Source organism: Scyliorhinus canicula, chromosome 5 (assembly GCF_902713615.1).
Source record: "Scyliorhinus canicula chromosome 5, sScyCan1.1, whole genome shotgun sequence".
NCBI classification, from domain to species: Eukaryota; Metazoa; Chordata; class Chondrichthyes; order Carcharhiniformes; family Scyliorhinidae; genus Scyliorhinus; species Scyliorhinus canicula.
In genome coordinates, this window is record NC_052150.1 from 59,115,861 (window position 1) to 59,135,295 (window position 19,435).

At 42.8% G+C, this 19,435-nt stretch overlaps 1 protein-coding gene across 2 annotated transcripts in view; it reads right to left on the reverse strand.

Moving 5' to 3' along the window:
* The window catches only part of myo10 (myosin X), a 508,428-nt gene that overhangs the window by 285,033 nt on the left and 203,960 nt on the right, over positions 1–19,435 (reverse strand). For both annotated transcript variants that reach the window (XM_038797136.1, XM_038797137.1), the window contains one exon: positions 15,269–15,456. In XM_038797136.1, the coding sequence (XP_038653064.1) occupies positions 15,269–15,456 (188 nt within the window). The remainder of the gene's footprint in view (positions 1–15,268; positions 15,457–19,435) is intronic.

Consider the following 19,435-nt stretch of genomic DNA (forward strand, 5'->3'; position numbering starts at 1 on the left):
GAGATAAGTTTAAAAAGTAGGACCTCAAAGGTAGTAATCCCAGGATTGCTACCAGTGCCATGAAACAGTCAGAGTAGAAATTTAAAAATAGTCAGAATGAATACTTGACTTGAGAGATGGTGCAGGAGAGGTTCAGATTTTTGGGATATTGGAACCGGTTCTGGGGGCGGTGGGACCATTACAAATCGGATGGTCTACACCTGGGCAGGACTGGAACCAATGTCCTCGTGGCTGCTTTTGCTAACACTGTTGGGGAGGTTTTAAACTAATGTGGGAGGGGGATGGGAACCATTTTAGGAAGTTAGAGGTCAGTAAAGAAGCAGAAACTAAAGCCAGTAAGGTACTGGATAATAAACTCAATGTGACTAAGGGGAAGAGTAGACAGAGAAGAGATGATGAACGCAAAGGGACAGGTGGTCTGAGGTGCATTTGTTTTAATGCGAGAAGGCAGATGAACTTAGGGCTTGGATTAGTACCTGGGAATATGATGTTATTGGTATTACTGAGACTTGGTTCAAGGATGGGCAAGACTAGCAACTGAATATCCCAGGGTATAGGTGCTTCAGGAGGGATAGAGAGGGAGGTAAAAGGGGTGGAGGAGTTGCATTACTGGTCAGAGATGATATCACAGCTGTGAGTAAGGAGGGCACGATGGAGGATTCGAGCACTGAGGCAATATGGACAGAGCTAAGAAATAGGAAGGGTGCAGTAACATTGTTAGGACTTTACTATAGGCGTAGATGGAGCAGAGTTTGTAAGGAGCATCCAGGAGAGTTTTTTTTTAAGAGCAGTATGTAAATAGTCCAACTCGGGAAGGGGCCATACTGGACCTGGTATTGGGGAATGACCCCGGCCAGGTGGTTGACGTTTCAGTCGGCGATTACTTTGGGAATAGCGATCACAATTCTGTAAGTTTTAGAATACTCATGGACAAAGACGAGAGTGGTCCTAAAGGAAGAGTGCTAAATTGGGGAAAGGCCAACTATAACAAAATTCGGCAGGAGCTCGGGAATGTGGACTGGGAGCAGCTGTTTAAACGTAAATCCACATTTGAAATGTGGGAGTCTTTTCAGGAAAGGTTGATTAGAGTGCAGGATAGACATGTTCCTGTCAAAATGAGAGATAGAAATGGCAAGATTAGGGAACCATGGATGACGGGTGGAATTGTGAGACTAGCCAAAATGAAAAAGGAAGCATATGTAAGATCGAGGCGACTCAAAACTGATGAAGCTTTGGAGGAATATCGGGAAAGTAGAATAAATCTCAAACGCGCAATAAAAAGGGCTAAAAGGGGTCATGAAATATCTTTGGCTAACAGGGTTAAGGAAAATCCCAAAGCCTTTTATTCGTATATAAAGAGCAAGAGGGTAACTAGAGAAAGGATTGGCCCACTCAAAGACAAAAGAGGGAATTTATGCATGGAGCCAGAGGAAATGAGTGAGCTTCTTAATGAGTACTTTGCATCGGTATTCATCAAGGAGGGACATGATGGATGTTGAGGCTAGGGATGGATGTTTAAATACTTGAGGTCACATCGGCATAAGGAAGGGGGAGGTTTTGGGTATTCTAAAAGGCATTAAGGTGGACATGTCCCCAGGACTGGATGGGATCTATCCCAGGTTACTGAGGGAAGCGAGGGATGAAATAGCTGGGGCCTTAACAGATATCTTTGCAGCATCCTTGAGCACGGATGAGGTCCTGGAGGACTGGAGAATTGCTAATGTTGTCCCTTTGTTTAAGAAGGGTAGCAGGGATAATCCAGGGAATTATGGACCTGTGAGCTTGACGTCAGTGGTAGGCAAACTGTTGGAGAAGATACTGAGGGACAGGATCTATTCACATTTGGAAGAAAATAGACTTATCAGTGATAGGCAGCATGGTTTTGTGCAGGGAAGGTCATGTCTTACAAACCTAATAGAATTCTTTGAGGAAGTGACAAAGTTAATTGATGAGGGAAGGGCTGTAGATGTCATATACATGGACTTCAGTAAAGCATTTTATAAAGTTTCCCATGGCAGGTTGATGGAAAAAGTGAAGTCGTATGGGGTTCAGGGTGTCCTAGCTAGATGGATAAAGAACTGGCTGGGCAACAGGAGACAGAGAGTAGTGGTGGAAGGGAGTGTCTCAAAATGGAGAAAGGTGACTAGCGGTGTTCCACAGGGATCCTTGCTCGGACCACTGTTGTTTGTGATATACATAAATGATCTGGACGAAGGTATAAGTGGTCTGATGAGCAAGTTTGCAGATGATACTAAGATTAGTGGAGTTGCAGATAGCGAGGCGGACTGTCAGAGAATACAGCAAAATATAGATACATTGGAGAGTTGGGCAGAGAAATGGCAGATGTAGATCAATCCAGGCAAATGTGAGGTGATGCATTTTAGAAGATCTAACTCAAAGCAGACTATATGGTCAATGGAAGAGTCCTGGGGAAAATTGATGTCCAGAGAGATCTGGGAGTTCAGGTCCATTGTACCCTGAAGGTGACAACGCAGGTTGTCAAGAAGGCATAAAGCATGCTTGCCTTTATCGGACAGGGTATTGAGTACAAGAGTCAGCAGGTCACGTTACAGTTGTATCGGACTTTGGTTAGGCCACGTTTGGAATACTGCGTGCAGTTCTGGACGCCACATTACCAGAAGGATGTGGATGCTTTAGAGAGGGTGCAGAAGAGGTTCACCAGGATGTTGCCTGGTATGGAGGGTGCTAGCTATGAAGAAAGGTTGAGTAGATTAGGATTGTTTTCGTTGGAAAGACAGAGGTTGAGGGGAGACCTGATTGAGGTCTACAAAATTATGAGAGTTATGGACAGGGTGGATAGCAACAAGCTTTTTCCAAGAGTGGGGGTGTCAATTACAAGGGGTCACGATTTCAAGGTGAGAGGGGGAAAGTTTAAGGGAGATGTGCGTGGAAAGTTTTTTATGCAGAGGGTTGTGGGTGCCTGAAATGCTTTGCCAGCGGAGGTGGGTACTATAGCATCATTTAAGATGCATCTGGACAGATATATGAACGGGTGAGGAACAGAGAGAAGTAGACCTTGGTAAATAGGCAACAGGTTTAGATAAAGGATCTGGATCGGCACAGGCTGGGAGGGCCGAAGGGCCTGTTCCTGTGCTGTAATTTTCTTTGTTCTTTGTTCTCCTCACATGCTGTCCAGCAATTATGTTGAGTGTGTTGGTGCTATCTCAGCACTCTGTGGAGCACTATACAACACTGAAGTCAAAATCTAGCATTCCTAATATCAAAAGAGTTCACAGCAACTTGAGAAATTTGCTCATTGCCTTGTCGGCAACATTGTAAAAAGGGCCTATGCGAGCTGGATGCTGCAAAAGGGTGCATTAAAGCCACCCTGCCATATAATGGCTAACACGGTAACCATATAATTGTACCACCCAATATAATTGTAACACCCTGCCATATAATGGCTGCCACGGTAACACGGGCAGCACGGTAGCATGGTGGTTAGCATAAATGCTTCACAGCTCCAGGGTCCCAGGTTCGATTCCCGGCTGGGTCACTGTCTGTGTGGAGTCTGCACGTCCTCCCCGTGTGTGCGTGTGTTTCCTCCGGGTGCTCCGGTTTCCTCCCACAGTCCAAAGATGCGCGGGTTAGGTGGATTGGCCATGCTAAATTGACCGTAGTGTCCTAATAGTAAGGTTAAGGGGGGAGTTGTTGGGTTACGGATATAGGGTGGATACATGGGTTTGAGTAGGGTGATCATTGCTCGGCACAACATCGAGGGCCGAAGGGCCTGTTCTGTGCTGTACTGTTCTATGTTCTATGTTCTATGATCACACCATTGCACGCAGTATGTCACAAAAAACCATAAGTTGTTTTCCTTTACACTTGACTCTTGTGAATTGTCCTGAGGAGTGCAAAGCAAAAAGCTTCATCAATATGTGATCTCTTTTTGTCATGACTGTACTCCAAACCTTAAGCCTATTAAAACTGTCTCCGTGATCCAGGAAGAAAAAAGTCAAATGCCATTACTTAACAGATATCAATGTAAAAACTACTTTACATAGATTCACCATAACTTTGATGAAAGTTCTTCAGAAGCTCCAGAGAAACCAGAGTAACCATGGTTCTTCCACCAAATTAATGATGGTAAATTAGGAGAACTCAGAAATTCACATTTACAGAATCTATATTGTTAAATTTAATATTTAATGCAATTTATTACTGTACAGATTAACAATGTTTTGCATTTATGTAAAGATACAAAATCCAAGAAGAAAACTTGGCCCAGGTCTACGCCCTAGGGTTCCAAAAAATAGAGCTGCAGGGATAGTGGACATGCTGGTTTTGATTTTCCAAATTTCCTCTGATTGGGGAATGGTGTCCAAAATTGGAAGTTGGCAAATGCTACATCGCTTTAAGAAAGCACGGAGAGAGAAAAATGAACTACGGACCAGTTAGCCTATCAGTTATTGTGAAAATGCTCAAATCTATTATTAAGGAAGTCTTAACAATGGCCTTAGAATTGCAGGGTATCATTATATCAAGTCAACATGGTTTTATTGTTAGGAAATCATGTTTGACAAATTTATTAGAATTTGGATGTAACTAATAGAGTAGGTAAACGGGAACCAGTAGATGTAGCATACCTTGATTTCCAAAAGGCATTTTATAAGGTGCCACACAAAAGGTTAATGGATAAGATAAGGATTCATGGAATTGGGGGTAATATATTAGCATAAATCAAGGATTGGTTAATGGCTAGAAAACAAGTAGTAAGCAAAAAACAGGGTTTTTTTTTTACTTTGACAGGCAGTGAATAGTGCAGTGCCACAAAGATCAGTGCCAGGGCCTCAGCTATTTACAATCTATATTAATGATTCAGATGGAGAAACAGATACTCTATCGAAGTTTGCTGATGATTACAAGCTAAATGGAAAGGTAAGCTGTGGGGAGGACACAGAGAGGCTGCAAAGAGAGATGGACAGGTTAAGTGAGTGGGAAACAAGATGGTAGACATTGGGAAGTGTGAAGTTATTCACTTTGGTTGCAAGAATAAAATAGCAGAATGTTTTTTAAAAAAGAAAGGTGAGAACCTTGTAACTGCTGACATTCAAGAGACTTGGATGTGTTCATACAAGGAATGTGCAAAGTTAATACGCATCAAGCAATAAGGAAGGCACACTGCATGTTGGCCTTTATTGCAAGGGAATTGGAGTACAGAACTAAAGAAATTTTGCTACAGTTGTGTAGGGTTTTTGTGAGGCTGCATCCAGAGTACTGTGCAGGTTCGGTTTCCGCATTTCTGAAAGGATATGCTGGTACTGGATGCAGTTCACCAAAGGATCACTTAATTGGTCTCTCGGATGATGTTGTCCTATGAGGGGAGGCTGAGTAAATTGGACTCGTATTGTCTGGGGTTCAGGAAAATGAGGATACAAATTCTAAATTGGATATTTGTAGGGATTAGAAGCCAACATATCAGCGTAAAAATGAATCAAATTTTAACTGCCAACACATTCACACTTTAAACTGCCAGAGAGAAAGATTGTATATAGAGTTCAACAGTCCAGTATGTTGTAGTTCTTGTAACATTCCCGAGACATATCTTTAATACATTGAATGCTATTTTTGTGAAAATAATCATTTAATTTCAAGTTAGGATTGCCATTTTGCTATAAACGTGCCAAGAACTGTCATGATCTGAATGCATTTGTCTAACAACCGACATTTTTCATAGTCAATAACCATTTGAATGTTGGAATGTTGCTCATTTATCATTTCTATAATCCCCTGCTGTCTGAAGTACATTTATGGCGCATAACCTTGTTATTCACCTCTTTCTGACAATCTGAATCACCCTTTCCTTTTATAAAGAACAAAGAAAGGTACAGCACAGGAACAGGCTCTTCGACCCTCCAAGCCCGTGCCGACCATGCTGCCCGACTAAACTACAATCTTCTACACTTCCTGGGTCCGTATCCCTCTATTCCCATCCTATTAATGTATTTATCAAAATGCCCCTCAAATGTCACTATCGTCCCTGCTTCCACCACCTCCTCCGGCAGCGAGTTCCAGGCACCCACTACCCACTGTGTAAAAAACTTGCCTCGTACATCTACTCTGAACCTTGGCCCTCGCACCTTAAACCTATGCCCCCTAGTAATTGACGCCTCTACCGTGGGGAAAAGCCTCTGACGATCCACTGTCTATGCCCCTCATAATTTTGTAGACCTCTATCAGGTCGCCTCTCAACCTCCGTCGTTTCAGTGAGAACAAACCGAGTTGATTCAACCGCTCCTCATAGCTAATGCTCTCCATAACAGGCAACATCCTGGTAAATCTCTTCTGCACCCTCTCTAAATCCTCCACATCCTTCTGGTAATGTGGCAACCAGAATTGAACACTACTCCAAGTGTGGCCTAACTAAGGTTCTATACAGCTGCAACATGACTTGCCAATTCTTGTACTCAATGCTCCGGCCAATGAAGGCAAGCTTGCCGTATGCCTTCTTGATTACCTTCTCCACCTGTGTTGCCCCTTTCAGTGAGCGGTGGACCTGTACACCTAGATCTCTCTGACTTTCAATACTCTTGAGGGTTCTACCATTCACTGTATATTCCCTACCTGCATTAGACCTTCCAAAATGCGTTACCTCACATTTGTCCGGATTAAACTCCATCTGCCATTTCTCCGCCCAAGTCTCCAAACGATCCAAATCCTTCTGTATCCTCTGACAGTCCTCATCGCTATCCGCAATTCCACCAACCTTTCTGTCATCTGCAAACTTACTGATCAGACCAGTTACATTTTCCTCCAAATCATTCATATATACTACGAACAGCAACGGTCCCAGCACTGATCCCTGCGGAACACCACTAGTCACAGCCCTCCAATCAGAAAAGCACCTTTCCATTGCTACTCTCTGCCTTCTATGACCTACCTAAATTGGAAAAAATTACTGCAACATATTAATAACTTTAACCATTTATTATGTTTGGCTTGCAAGACTAGAGAATGTCTATCTTTAAACTAAAGCACTACATTACAATCACTTAATAACTTGTGATTCTTTCACTTGCACCTTCATTAGCCAAGTGTCTGTCTTAATCTTTATTTATAATGCTCATTACCAGGTTGAGAGCAAACCCTTTTAACTGAGTGCAGAGAGCACAAATCTGTTTCTCATTAGCCATTTCCTTGCTGTGCTGTGTTTCCACGATGCACTAAGGATGCCAAAAATAAATAATCGTTTCACATCCAATTTATAACAAAAATATCCAGTTAGGAATGTCTTGAACCAGTTTGCTTTTCTTTGCTTCCCAGTCAAACCCACACTGTATTTAACAGAGAGCGGATATTATTAAAATGGGGAAAATATGCTCTCTTATTCTGAGAAAACAATGACTGTAAAAGCAAATAATTTAATAAATCCAAAATTCTGTTCAATGGTACATTTTCTGTTACTTCCTGATGATTGCAGAAATTTAAATCTTTCTCAAGGATACAAAATGTAAGACAAACTTTTATCAATGAAAGCTAACTGCTATTTTCACACATAAGGGACCAGATTCTCCTCTCCCAGTGCTGAGCAAACCCTCATCGGGAGGTCGAAATGGCATTCAGGGCTGCACTTTCAAAGTTGCTGGGCCATTCCTGCCACACAATATTTTTCCTGGCTATGGAAAGATGGCAGATCGCAACATGCATTTAAAGTGATGGTTGGTTCACAATTTAAATATCTGCTGAAAATTCATGTTTCACGTCCTTTGGCATTTTCCCCAAGGTGGGGTTGGTTCTTGAAGGCTGTGGGAACACCACCAGAGAAGTCAGTTTGTGAACTGACATTTGGGGCTTTCTTTCGGGAAAGGCCCAATGGCTGTTCCATGTCCTCCTTAGCTACTCTTCAGAGTACTCACTATGTACAAATCCAATAAACCATTGGCAAATCTGCAAATCTTTGATCCTGAAACTGACAAAAAAGAGCAAACACACTTTCTCCTGAACATTACTGCTCTGGAAGGATCATTCAAACAAAGCTAGCAGTCTCTTTGAAATGGTGTAAACAGAACCTAGCTGAGCTATTCTTGGAGCTCAGCCAAACATTCATAACGAAGCCACTTTATAAAACACCAGTTTCTGTTCTCAATGTCGTGGCCTGCAGCTAATACATAGTCATCGGCAAACAGGAAATCTTCAAGTATACTCTAGGAGACCTTGTTCTTTGCCTGGAGTCGTCTCATGTTCAGCAGTTTCTCATCTGTGCAATATTTGATTTCAATGCCAGGTTTACCATCATGAAAGACATTGGAGGGCATGGCAGAGAAAAACATGCTGGAGCATAGGCACCAGCACACAGGCCTGTTTAACTACGTTAGTGACTGGAAGCATGCAGCCATGGAACTATCAAACCATTATCAAGAATCTCTCAGAGCACCCAAATTTCTCCATTATCTTCCAAATACCCTACAAATCCCTCCATTGTCCAAGTAGACAAATGGCAAAAATACCTGCTAATCTTGTGGCAACCAGGAATCTCACTCCTCTCCATCATTAGCAAAATATTTGCCAGCATCTTTCTAAACTATACAACATCACAACCAGGATCTGCTGGCAGAGAGTTAGTGTGGTTTCAGAAAGTATCAAAGAACTATTGATATGGTGTTTGCAGTTATGCAGCTCCAGGAGAAATGCCAAGGGCAGAACACAGATCTCTACACTGTGTTTGTTGACTTGACCAAATCTTTTGCCACAGTCAGCCATGAGACCTTTTGGAAGGTAAAGGAGGAATTTGGCTGCCCTGAGAAATCATTGGCTGAGAATTGACAGTTACCACATTTGAAGGGAGATGATCTAAACCCACCTTCATCGATGACAGGATTCACAAATCCGCATGTGAAGAGCCGGTAATAATTTTTATGCCAACAGTTGTAAAGAAGACCACCATTGCAATTCTCCTTCATACAGCTGCATATTTTTTAAGCTTTCTACAAACCTGGAAATCAAGTAGCACCTCTGGCGTTTGTTTATTTTTTCATTTAGGAAATGGATAAAGAGGTGAAGTGGTGTTAGACACATTTGATATTCTGAAACCTACCATTTTATACTAAAAATACGAACTTAATTTTACATTGTCATAAGAAAGATGTTGCATTGAAATGCATTTTGAATACTTTTTAAAATAAATTCTGAGTGCCCACTTCACTTTTTTCCAATTAAGGGGCTAAATTGCTTGGCCAATCAACCTAGCCTGCACATCTTTGTGATGTGGGGGCAAAACCCACGCAAACACGGGAGGAATGTGCAAATTCCACACAAACAGTGACCCAGAGCCGGGATCGAACCTGGGACCACGACGCAGTGAGGCTGCCAGTGCTAACCACTGTGCCACAGTACTGCCCTGAATTTTGAATATTAATGGTAGCACTCAGCAAATTTTCTTTCAGGAACATGGGTACAGAAAAAATAATTAAATATCTTTAATTGCATGTCACTTTAACAGAACTGAGAACCAAAGGAAGAAACAATCACATCAACTTTAAACATACTAAATAGGCATGCTCCAATTAGAAGATGATTGAAAAATGTGCCGTGTCAGATATTTTATTTGTTTATGTAACAGAAGGCAGTCCAAGCTCACCGGATATTTGCTAACAGCTGTCTTCCATCAATGGTCTTACTGGCCCAATCTAATCATTCATGATTTTTCACCCTCCCCATGCTTTTTTCCTCTTGGTTACTCAGTACATGTGATATGATCTCCTCAATTGATCTTTCTCCAGAAAGTAAGCTGTGCCCGCTAAAAACTATCAGAGGCACAGCCATGAATTCATATTCATTTTACAAGATCAGGAACAGGAAACATAGGGCGGGATTCTCCGACCCCCCGCCGGGTCGGAGAATCGCCAGGGAGGGCAGCGTCCGGCCCCGCCGCTCCGACGCTGGCTGGCGAATTCTCCGACGCTGGTTTTTGGGTGGGAGCGGGGATTGCATCGCGCCAGTCGGGAGCCGTTGGAAGTGAGCCCCCTGGCGATTCTCCGCGCCGGCGTATGTAAGGCTCTGCGATGACAGGTAAGTAATGCACTCCAATCTGAACAGACTGTCTTGCAATAACCCATCATTGGAAATGATGGAAATCAGAGCAGAAAAACACGATAACTGGATTTGGATACATCTTGAAATAAATATGAAACCTTCATATAGAACAGTACAGCACAGAACAGGCCCTTCGGCCCTCGATGTTGTGCCAAGCAATGATCACCCTTCTCAAACCCACGTATCCACCCTATACCCGTAAACCAACAACCCCTCCCTTAACCTTACCTTTTAGGACACTACGGGCAATTTAGCATGGCCAATCCACCTAACCCCGCACATCTTTGGACTGTGGGAGGAAACTGGAGCACCCGGAGGAAACCCACGCACACACGGGGAGGACGTGCAGACTCCGCACAGACAGTGACCCAGCCGGGAATCGAACCTGGGACCCTGGAGCTGTGAAGCATTTATGCTAACCACCATGCTACCGTGCTGCCCTACCTTTTCTATACATGGAGAGACACAAAAATGGAAAACAACATGCATTGTTTACCTATCTGTACAGCAAAAACAAATAACTATTCCAATTATTTTGTCCAACTTAAGTGTTTGAGTTTAAGGTACTCCTACAATGTCAGCTTTACTTAATAAGTACTGTCGAAATTGGAATTATAGATTAATTGCCAAATTCCCATGCATACGCTTGATTCTCTGATAACACCTTTTAGAATTGAAAGCTACCCCCGAGGTCCTCTCATGCTGTAATGCTTTCTTTATTTTATCATATTACTCAAGCTATTAAAGAAAATTCACTTAGTTATGCACTTGCCAAACTTCGATGTATTCTCATTCATTGACAGATTCTCATTAACTGCCGCTTTCCCTCAGAAAAGTGACGCTAAATATCACATGGTTTGTTCCAATCAATGCAACTGTAAAAATAATATGCCAGCAAATTAAATTGCTGTTTAAGTAAAACATATTGCAAACCAGTTCAATGGGCTGCTCTGTGGCAATGCTGTCCAATGAGTAAAACCACTCACTATTGAAGAAATCATAGCAATCATCACTTTGTGAGAATTTTCAGTTTTACGGGGTAATGAACTATTGCAAATACTAATCCCATATTCTAATGTACAGTAAACGAAGGCAGAAAAGCAAAGATTATCATTCGCCCTAAAATGCTTCTCTCCCTCTTTGTTGAGAGTTGTGATCACTGCCCGATAGGAGAATGCAATTGTACTAGAGAGGGTGGAGAAGATGTAGAAGGATGGCATCTGAACTGTAGAATGTTAGTTGTAAGGAAAGATTGGTTAGGTTGAAAGGTTGAAATAGAGGAAGTGGAGGGAAGACCTAATTGAAATGTACAATGTTATGAGGAGTCACGGTAGAGTGGTTGAAGGGTCCCATAACCAGGGGTCACGGATTCAACCCAACAGGTTGGTGGGTATAAGAGGAGATTCATGGGGAATTTTATTTTCACTCAAAGGGTGGTTAGAGATCTGGAACGCACTGCGTGAAATGACAATAGAGATAAAAACACTCCGAACATTTAAGAAGTGCTTGGATATGCACTTGAAGTGCTGCAACTTATTTGAAACCAGAGCTGCAAAGCAGGAATAGGCTGTATGACTACTAGTCGGCCAACATAGACATAATGGGCTAAATGTCCTCCGTCAGTACTATGAATTTTGATAATTCTATGATTTTGACGATTCATGGTCGGATGGCCTTGGGAGGACCTCATGGCGACCAATAACACTAGTTTAAATCTAAACATTGATGTGATACCTGATGCCACATCGAAGTTCAGAGGTTGATTTTTAATGAGTTTGTTTCATCCTTGGAATTTACATAACTACCTGAAACTCATTTAGCAATAGTAGTTTTGCCTTACATTTTCAGAAGTCAAGATTACCAAGATAGGCTAGATTGTTTTCACAACATTTGATTTTTCCTTCCAAGAAACTAACCTCAACATCTTTCTAGTACCGCATTTGAACATAGAACATACAGTGCAGAAGGAGGCCATTCAGCCCATCGTGTCTGCACCGACCCACTTAAGCCCTCAGTTCCACCCATCCCCGTAACCCAATAACCCCTCCTAACCTTTTTGGTCACTAAGGGCAATTTATCATGGCCAATCCACCTAACCTGCACATCATTGGATTGTGGGAGGAAACCAGAGCACCCGGAGGAAACCCTCGCAGACATGGGGAAAATTTTCAGACTCTGCACAGTATCTGTATTTTTTTTTTTAAATTTAGATTTAGGCCTCACGGTAGCATGGTGGTTAGCATCAATGCTTCACAGCTCCAGGGTCCCAGGTTCGATTCCCGGCTGGGTCACTGTCTGTGTGGAGTCTGCACGTCCTCCCCGTGTGTGCGTGGGTTTCCTCCGGGTGCTCCGGTTTCCTCCCACAGTCCAAAGATGTGCGGGTTAGGTGGATTGGCCATGCTAAATTGCCCGTAGTGTAAGGTTAATGGGGGGATTGCTAAATTGCCCGTAGTGTCCTAAAAAGTAAGGTTAAGGGGGAGTTGTTGGGTTACGAGTATAGGATGGATACGTGAGTTTGAGTAGGGTGATCATTGCTCGGCACAACATCGAGGGCCGAAGGGCCTGTTCTGTGCTGTACTGTTCTAAATTCTAGATTACCCAATTATTTTTTCCAATTAAGGGGCAATTTAGCGTGGCCAATCCACCTACTCTGCACATTTTTGGGTTGTGGGGGCGAAACCCACGCAGACACGGGGAGAATGTGCAAACTCCACACGGACAGTGACCCAGAGCCGGGATCGAACCTGGGACCTCAGCGCCGTGAGGCGGTTGTGCTAACCACTAGGCCTCACAGTATCTGTATTTGCTTACATATCTGTAGGAGATGACAGCGAAGAACTTCTGGGATTCAGCTAATAACAACCATCTTCCTTCACTCTAGCTTGTCTATAGCCAATGATGAGCTCTCCCTCGGTTTTCCACCAGTTGGAATTTAAGATGCCTCTGCGACATATTTTCTGGCGGCGTCAGTGGAAGCAGCTCACCATTGGCTGCTGGTGGGATCTTCTAGCAGAAGTCAACACTGTTTTGTATGACTCACCCACGCCACTGCAAACAAACCCACCACGTAGTTCACCTTCAGCAGAACCAGACCCTGCCACGTGGTTCATCTTCAGCAGAACCAGAACCCACAACGTAGTTCACCTTCAGCAGAACCAGACCCTGCCACGTGGTTCATCTTCAGCAGAACCAGAACCCACCACGTAGTTCACCTTCAGCAGAACCAGACCCCACCACGTGGTTCACCTTCAGCCGAACCAGACCCTGCCACGTGGTTCAACTTCAGCAGAACCAGACCCCGCCACGTGGTTCATCTTCAGCAGAACCAGAACCCACCACGTGGTTCATCTTCAGCAGAACCAGAACCCACCACGTGATTCATCTTCAGCAGAACCAGAAACTGCCACGTGATTCATCTTCAGCAGAACCAGAACCCACCACGTGGTGCATCTTCAGCAGAACCAGAACCCACCACGTGATTCATCTTCAGCAGAACCAGAACCCACCACGTGATTCATCTTCAGCAGAACCAGAAACTGCCACGTGATTCATCTTCAGCAGAACCAGACCCCACCACGTGATTCATCTTCAGCAGAACCAGAACCCACCACGTGGTTCACCTTCAGCAGAACCAGAACCCACCACGTGGTTCATCTTCAGGAGAACCAGAAACTGCCACGTGATTCATCTTCAGCAGAACCAGACCCCACCACGTGGTTCATCTTCAGCAGAACCAGAACCCACCACGTGGTTCATCTTCAGCAGAACCAGAACCCACCACGTGGTTCATCTTCAGCAGAACCAGAACCCACCACGTGGTTCATCTTCAGGAGAACCAGACCCCACCACGTGATTCATCTTCAGCAGAACCAGAACCCACCACGTGGTTCATCTTCAGGAGAACCAGAAACTGCCACGTGATTCATCTTCAGCAGAACCAGACCCCACCACGTGGTGCATCTTCAGCAGAACCAGAACCCACCACGTGATTCATCTTCAGCAGAACCAGACCCCACCACGTGGTGCATCTTCAGCAGAACCAGAACCCACCACGTGGTTCAGCTTCAGCAGAACCAGAACCCACCACGTGGTTCATCTTCAGCAGAACCAGTAGCTCCCGCTGGCAGGAAATACTGGAAAATCGTGCCCACCATCTTCAATTTGGTCTGGGCTCCTTAACACCACACTTGGTCAAATACTGCATTGTCTAGTCATTATCACATGCTGGTTTTGAGAACTTGCTCTGCGCAAATTGGGTGCTTGGCTTCAACATTACAACACTTCAAAGGTGCTTCAATAATAAGAATAATCATTATTATTGTCACCAGTAGACTTACATTAACACTGCAATGAAACCACTGAAAATCCGCTAGTCGCCACATTCCGGTGCCTGTTCAGGTACACAGAGGGAGAATCAGAATGTCCAATTCACCCTAACAAGCACGTCTTTTTGGACTAGTGGGGGTAAGCCGGAGCACCCGGAGGAAACCCACGCAGACACAGGGAGAACATGCAGCCTCCGCACAGACAGTGACCAAAGCGGGAATCAAACCCGGAGTCCTGGTGCTTTGAAGCAACAGTGCTAACCACTGTGCTACCATGCCATTTTAGGACATCTTGTAATAGTGTAAGGAGTAACATGAATGTAAGTCTTTCTATTATTTGGAAGCTAACGGCAGGTTATTTCTTGCAACGTAGCATATATATTAATTTCCTTGGATAGGTGTCATCCTATGTCATGATTTGAAGCAAAGTCAACATCTGCACCAACACCTATTGATTGTTGAGAAACAAAGCAAAATACACATATTAGAAATATTAATCTAATACTGGGATTTTGATCATTGTTGGTAACAATTCAAACTTTGCTTGTGTTGTAACAATGCCATTTAAATTCTTCAATGCGAATACTTCCTTGAAATCACTCCTGGATATCCTTTCATGTCTGCAATTTAACCAAATGTATGTTAATTTGATTCAGCCATAAAATAAATGGCTTTCCATATCATTGTAAGTCAAGTTTCGAATTTACTGCTGATTAGATGTATATTTCATACAATGGTACTATTAAAAAAGTGTCTATGTCAAAGGCTTTATGTGTACCCAACCAGGCAGAGGTTTATATGAATCCAAATGGATGGATTTAACAGATCTTTTTCACCAAAAATTGAACCTTCACTCAAAAGACAACTCCATTGAAATAGTGGCATTTTACCTTATGAGTACACATTGATTGTCGTTACGTTTCCAAAGGCAGCGATAACACTCATTTGCAATGGCAAAAATGTGAGGTGCTGCTTCTCCCAAATGATAATTGCTGTATTGCTCCATAGTGGCTTTATCATAAAGTCCAGAAATTGGTTTGTAGGGATTCACCGACACCAAGATGGAGCCAATGTAGGTCTGGAAATGAATCAAAAAGCAGAACCGGTTATCTTCTGTTATATCCACAAAACCATCCACCCTGAAAGGCAATGCGCAATGGTTAGGATGATTATAATAATAAAGCTAACATTAACATTGATCAATATATTATTTCCGATAAAATTTAGAACCTGACAGCGGATAGAACAGCAAGACAGGAATGATATCCACCCAAGAATCCTCAGGGTGATGTTGTGCAAAGCCACCTTTACTTTGAATAACTTACTCTATTCTGGATTCCATAGAGTGGAAGGAGGCTAATGTGTCCCCATCTTTTAAAAAGGTAACAAGATGGATCTGGTATGTATAGGCCCATTTTGAGGCATAGCCTCAAAATAAGGGGAAGTAGATTTAGGACTGAGTTTAGGAGGAACTTCTTCACCCAAAGGGTTGTGAATCTATGGAATTCCTTGCCCAGTGAAGCAGTTGAGGCTCCTTCATTACATGTTTTTAAGGTAAAGATAGATAGTTTTTTGAAGAATAAAGGGATTAAGGGTTATGGTGTTCGGGCCGGAAAGTGGAGCTGAGTCCACAAAAGATCAGCCATGATCTAATTGAATGGCGGAGCAGGCTCGAGGGGCCAGATGGCCTACTCCTGCTCCTAGTTCTTATGTTCTTATGTTCTTATTAGTTTGACATCAGCAAAAAGAAAGATGCTCAAGGGAATATAGGGACACCGAACAAGCGAAAAAGGATAATGGGGTGGGGGTGGACGTTTGCCCCTGCAAAATGGTTACACAGGCGCAAAATTCCACAAGAGCTGGAAAGCGAAAACCTTGCCAGTGAGGTCTCATTTTCTGATCCCCCGCCCCTCACAGATGTAATGAGGTTCCCATCCTCCTGGAAGCACAGGGACCTCATTTAAATACATTTGAATATAATTAGTAGTGAGCTGCCACACTATGGTCCTGCCACATTAGGAACTCTCCCCTTGCCAATGATATCATGTCTCTAAAAATGTGAACCAGGCAAAGGGAATCTGCGGGGGAAGGGCATAGGTCTTGCCCGAGCAGTACCTTCACATTTTGGCATGGTCCCCTGCCATTGGGCCCTTTCAAGGGAGCTCCATCAGGCATGGGGTTAGGCTCCCTATTACCTATGTGGGTTGGAGGGGTTCATTTTTTGAAATTAAGGTCATGACGCCTTTTTTTTTTTAAAAAGGGGATTCCCAACTTTGCTGCCCTTTTCCAGCCCCACCACACAAGTGTGATGGCATGGGCTATGTCTGCAGATTTGTTTTGCATCAAGTGCTGGATTATCTGTCAAGAAAAGCTGACTGTGTGGGGGACATTGCAAACATTCCAAAAAGGTTTGGGTGTGGTACAAGATCTGGTATTAGCTATAATATACGGAGCTGGATAGAGGATAGATTGGTAAGATATAGGTAGAAAGTAGGTATAAATGAATTTGGATCGGTTTGGAGACCATAGGGATTGGTTTTACATGCAAGTGTTGAAATAGATCATATTAACATCACTGGAGTGTCAGCACAATGCCCTACTATTTCAAGTGAATCTTGAGGATTGGGCTCGTGACTGGTAAATGACTCTTGATTTGAAAAGGTTCAGTGTTATGTATGTGGCAAGGCAAATTCAAAATTTATACATCTTTTAGGGAAAAGCATGTAAAAAATGGTGAATGAAAACGGTCTGGATGTTCAAGTGCAGAGACCGCTAAAATGTCATGAACTGAAAGCAATGAAAGCAGTGTTTTGAGGTGCATTCACAAGACAATCGGTAAGACTATGCACACCAGGTTAACCCTGTAAAAGACCTTGGCAAAACTTCATTTGGAATCATGTGTCCAACTTTGGTTTCTTCATATGGTGGATTCTATGCAGGTTTTGGAAAGAAATCTAGAACTCGGGGTCACTGTTTAAAAATAAGGGGTCACCCATTTAAAACAGATTCGGTGAGTATTTTTCTCTCAAAGAGTCATGAGCCTCTGGAACTCTCTTCCTGAAAGTGGTGGAAGCAGAGTCTTTGAACATTTTTAAGACATAGATGGAGAGAGTATTTCTAAGCAAGGGGGCGATAGTTTATCGAAGTAAATGGGATGCAGATTTGAGAGCACTGTGAGATCAGCCACAATCTTATCAAATGACTTGAGGGGCTGAAGGGCCTACTCCTGTTTGTATGTTTTTATGTTCATATGCAACACACTAATTTCAGTCCAAAACAGCTTAGTTACCAAGACAGGATGAAATAGCCAGAACTCCGCACTTTACAAGGGTGATCGAGGTTTATATGATGATGAAGGGAATAAATTGTTTTGAGTTGATAGTTTGTCTCTAATAAATAGGCTAGCAAGGACTAGAGATCACAATTTCAAGCTGTATAAAGTCGTATCTAAATGTTCTTTTCCCAAGAGAATAATTGACCTCTGGAAGAGGTCAGCTTCTGTGCTGGACACCAATTTACTTAATTCTTTCAAGCAGGAGTTTCCACTTCTAGGTTGGATTAAGGTCGTCTCTTAAAATACTGTAAAGCATGGAGAGGGATCATGATCTTCTAGACTAGTTTTGATCACCAATGGGAGCTGGAGTGGAATTTGATGGTTTTCCTCAAACTGACCTGGCCCTCCCATCAGATCATATGCTGGGGTGGACGGTTTATATATCATTACACACGGGTTTGTGTGGAAATGGCTGGATGGACCAGCGAGACTTTTCCTGTCCATTATTGTTCATGATATATAAGCAGTCACATTATGACATGATTTTATAAATAACACTATGCTCACAGTGACAGCAGGAGAGTAATGTCTAATAATGCAAAGACAACTTCTTGGAAAAGATAACAGAGATTAACTTTGTATCTCAAAACTGACTCTTTAAAATGATAGTTAAATGCTTGTTGAATTAGAAACAGAAAAAAAAGAATTGCTGTGAACTTTACAATACAAAGCCAGAAAGAAGAATGGGATACTCAGTGCAACAAAGGGAAGAAAATTACAGCTAACTAGATCCATGACAGTCCTCACTGGTGCTATTTTTATTACTTCCACAAGAGGATGCAAGTTGAGTGAGTACAAGTTATATAAAGCATTAGAAGTTGGAGTTTGACAGTTGGCCGCAAAGCTATTCAAATTGAATTAGCTTTCAGCAGAAGTCTCCAGAGATAAACATTTTTAAAAGCACAGTCTACATGCTCTAGGTCGTCAAATGTTAGTTTCAAAGCATCAGTGGGCATTTGTGTCAAGTTTCTAGGTGGCATTTTATAATTAACAACTAGATACAATTCTGAGCACCTATCCAAGAAAACTTTGGTAACATTCTATTCATCACTATATTTTCTTACCTTAATAGTCACCAAACCAAAGAGCAAACTTTCAAAGCCATGGTTCGATCTAGCCTTACTAAAGATTTTGCTGATAAGTGTAGGGCTGGATTCTCTGCTTCCCCAGCCACTTGTTTCTCAGTGGCGCGCCGTTCGCTGGCGGCGGGATTTTATCTTCCCGACTCGTGTTAATGGGATTTCCCATTGAAACCACCACACGCCACTGGGAAACCCTCGGGCGGGGCTGTGCTAGCAGCGGGAAAAGTGAATCGTAACAGCAGGAGAATTCCGGCCATAATCTTTTGAGGGTGATTTAATATTGTTTTGCCCCCGAATCAAACAAAACAAAATTGTCCAGGTATATTTGTAGATCAGTGCCAAATTGGGATCCTGTATTGTTGCTTGAATCTAGGAAAAGCAGAACTGTGCACGGACATTTATGTTGTGCACAGTTGAAGTATGAAAATATATCCAGAAGCACAATTATTTTGGCCTTCCAAATTTGAGTTACCTCCACAAATAGCATTTTGAGCTACGTACAAGAATGAAGTACTGATGACTGTTAATGAGTCAAGAGGGTTATAGAACACGTATCTGTCTTGGACTCTTTCACCAAATCACATTATTGGTATTCAATTGCTACTCCAGATCTTTAGTACATAATCTGGGCCAACGATTCA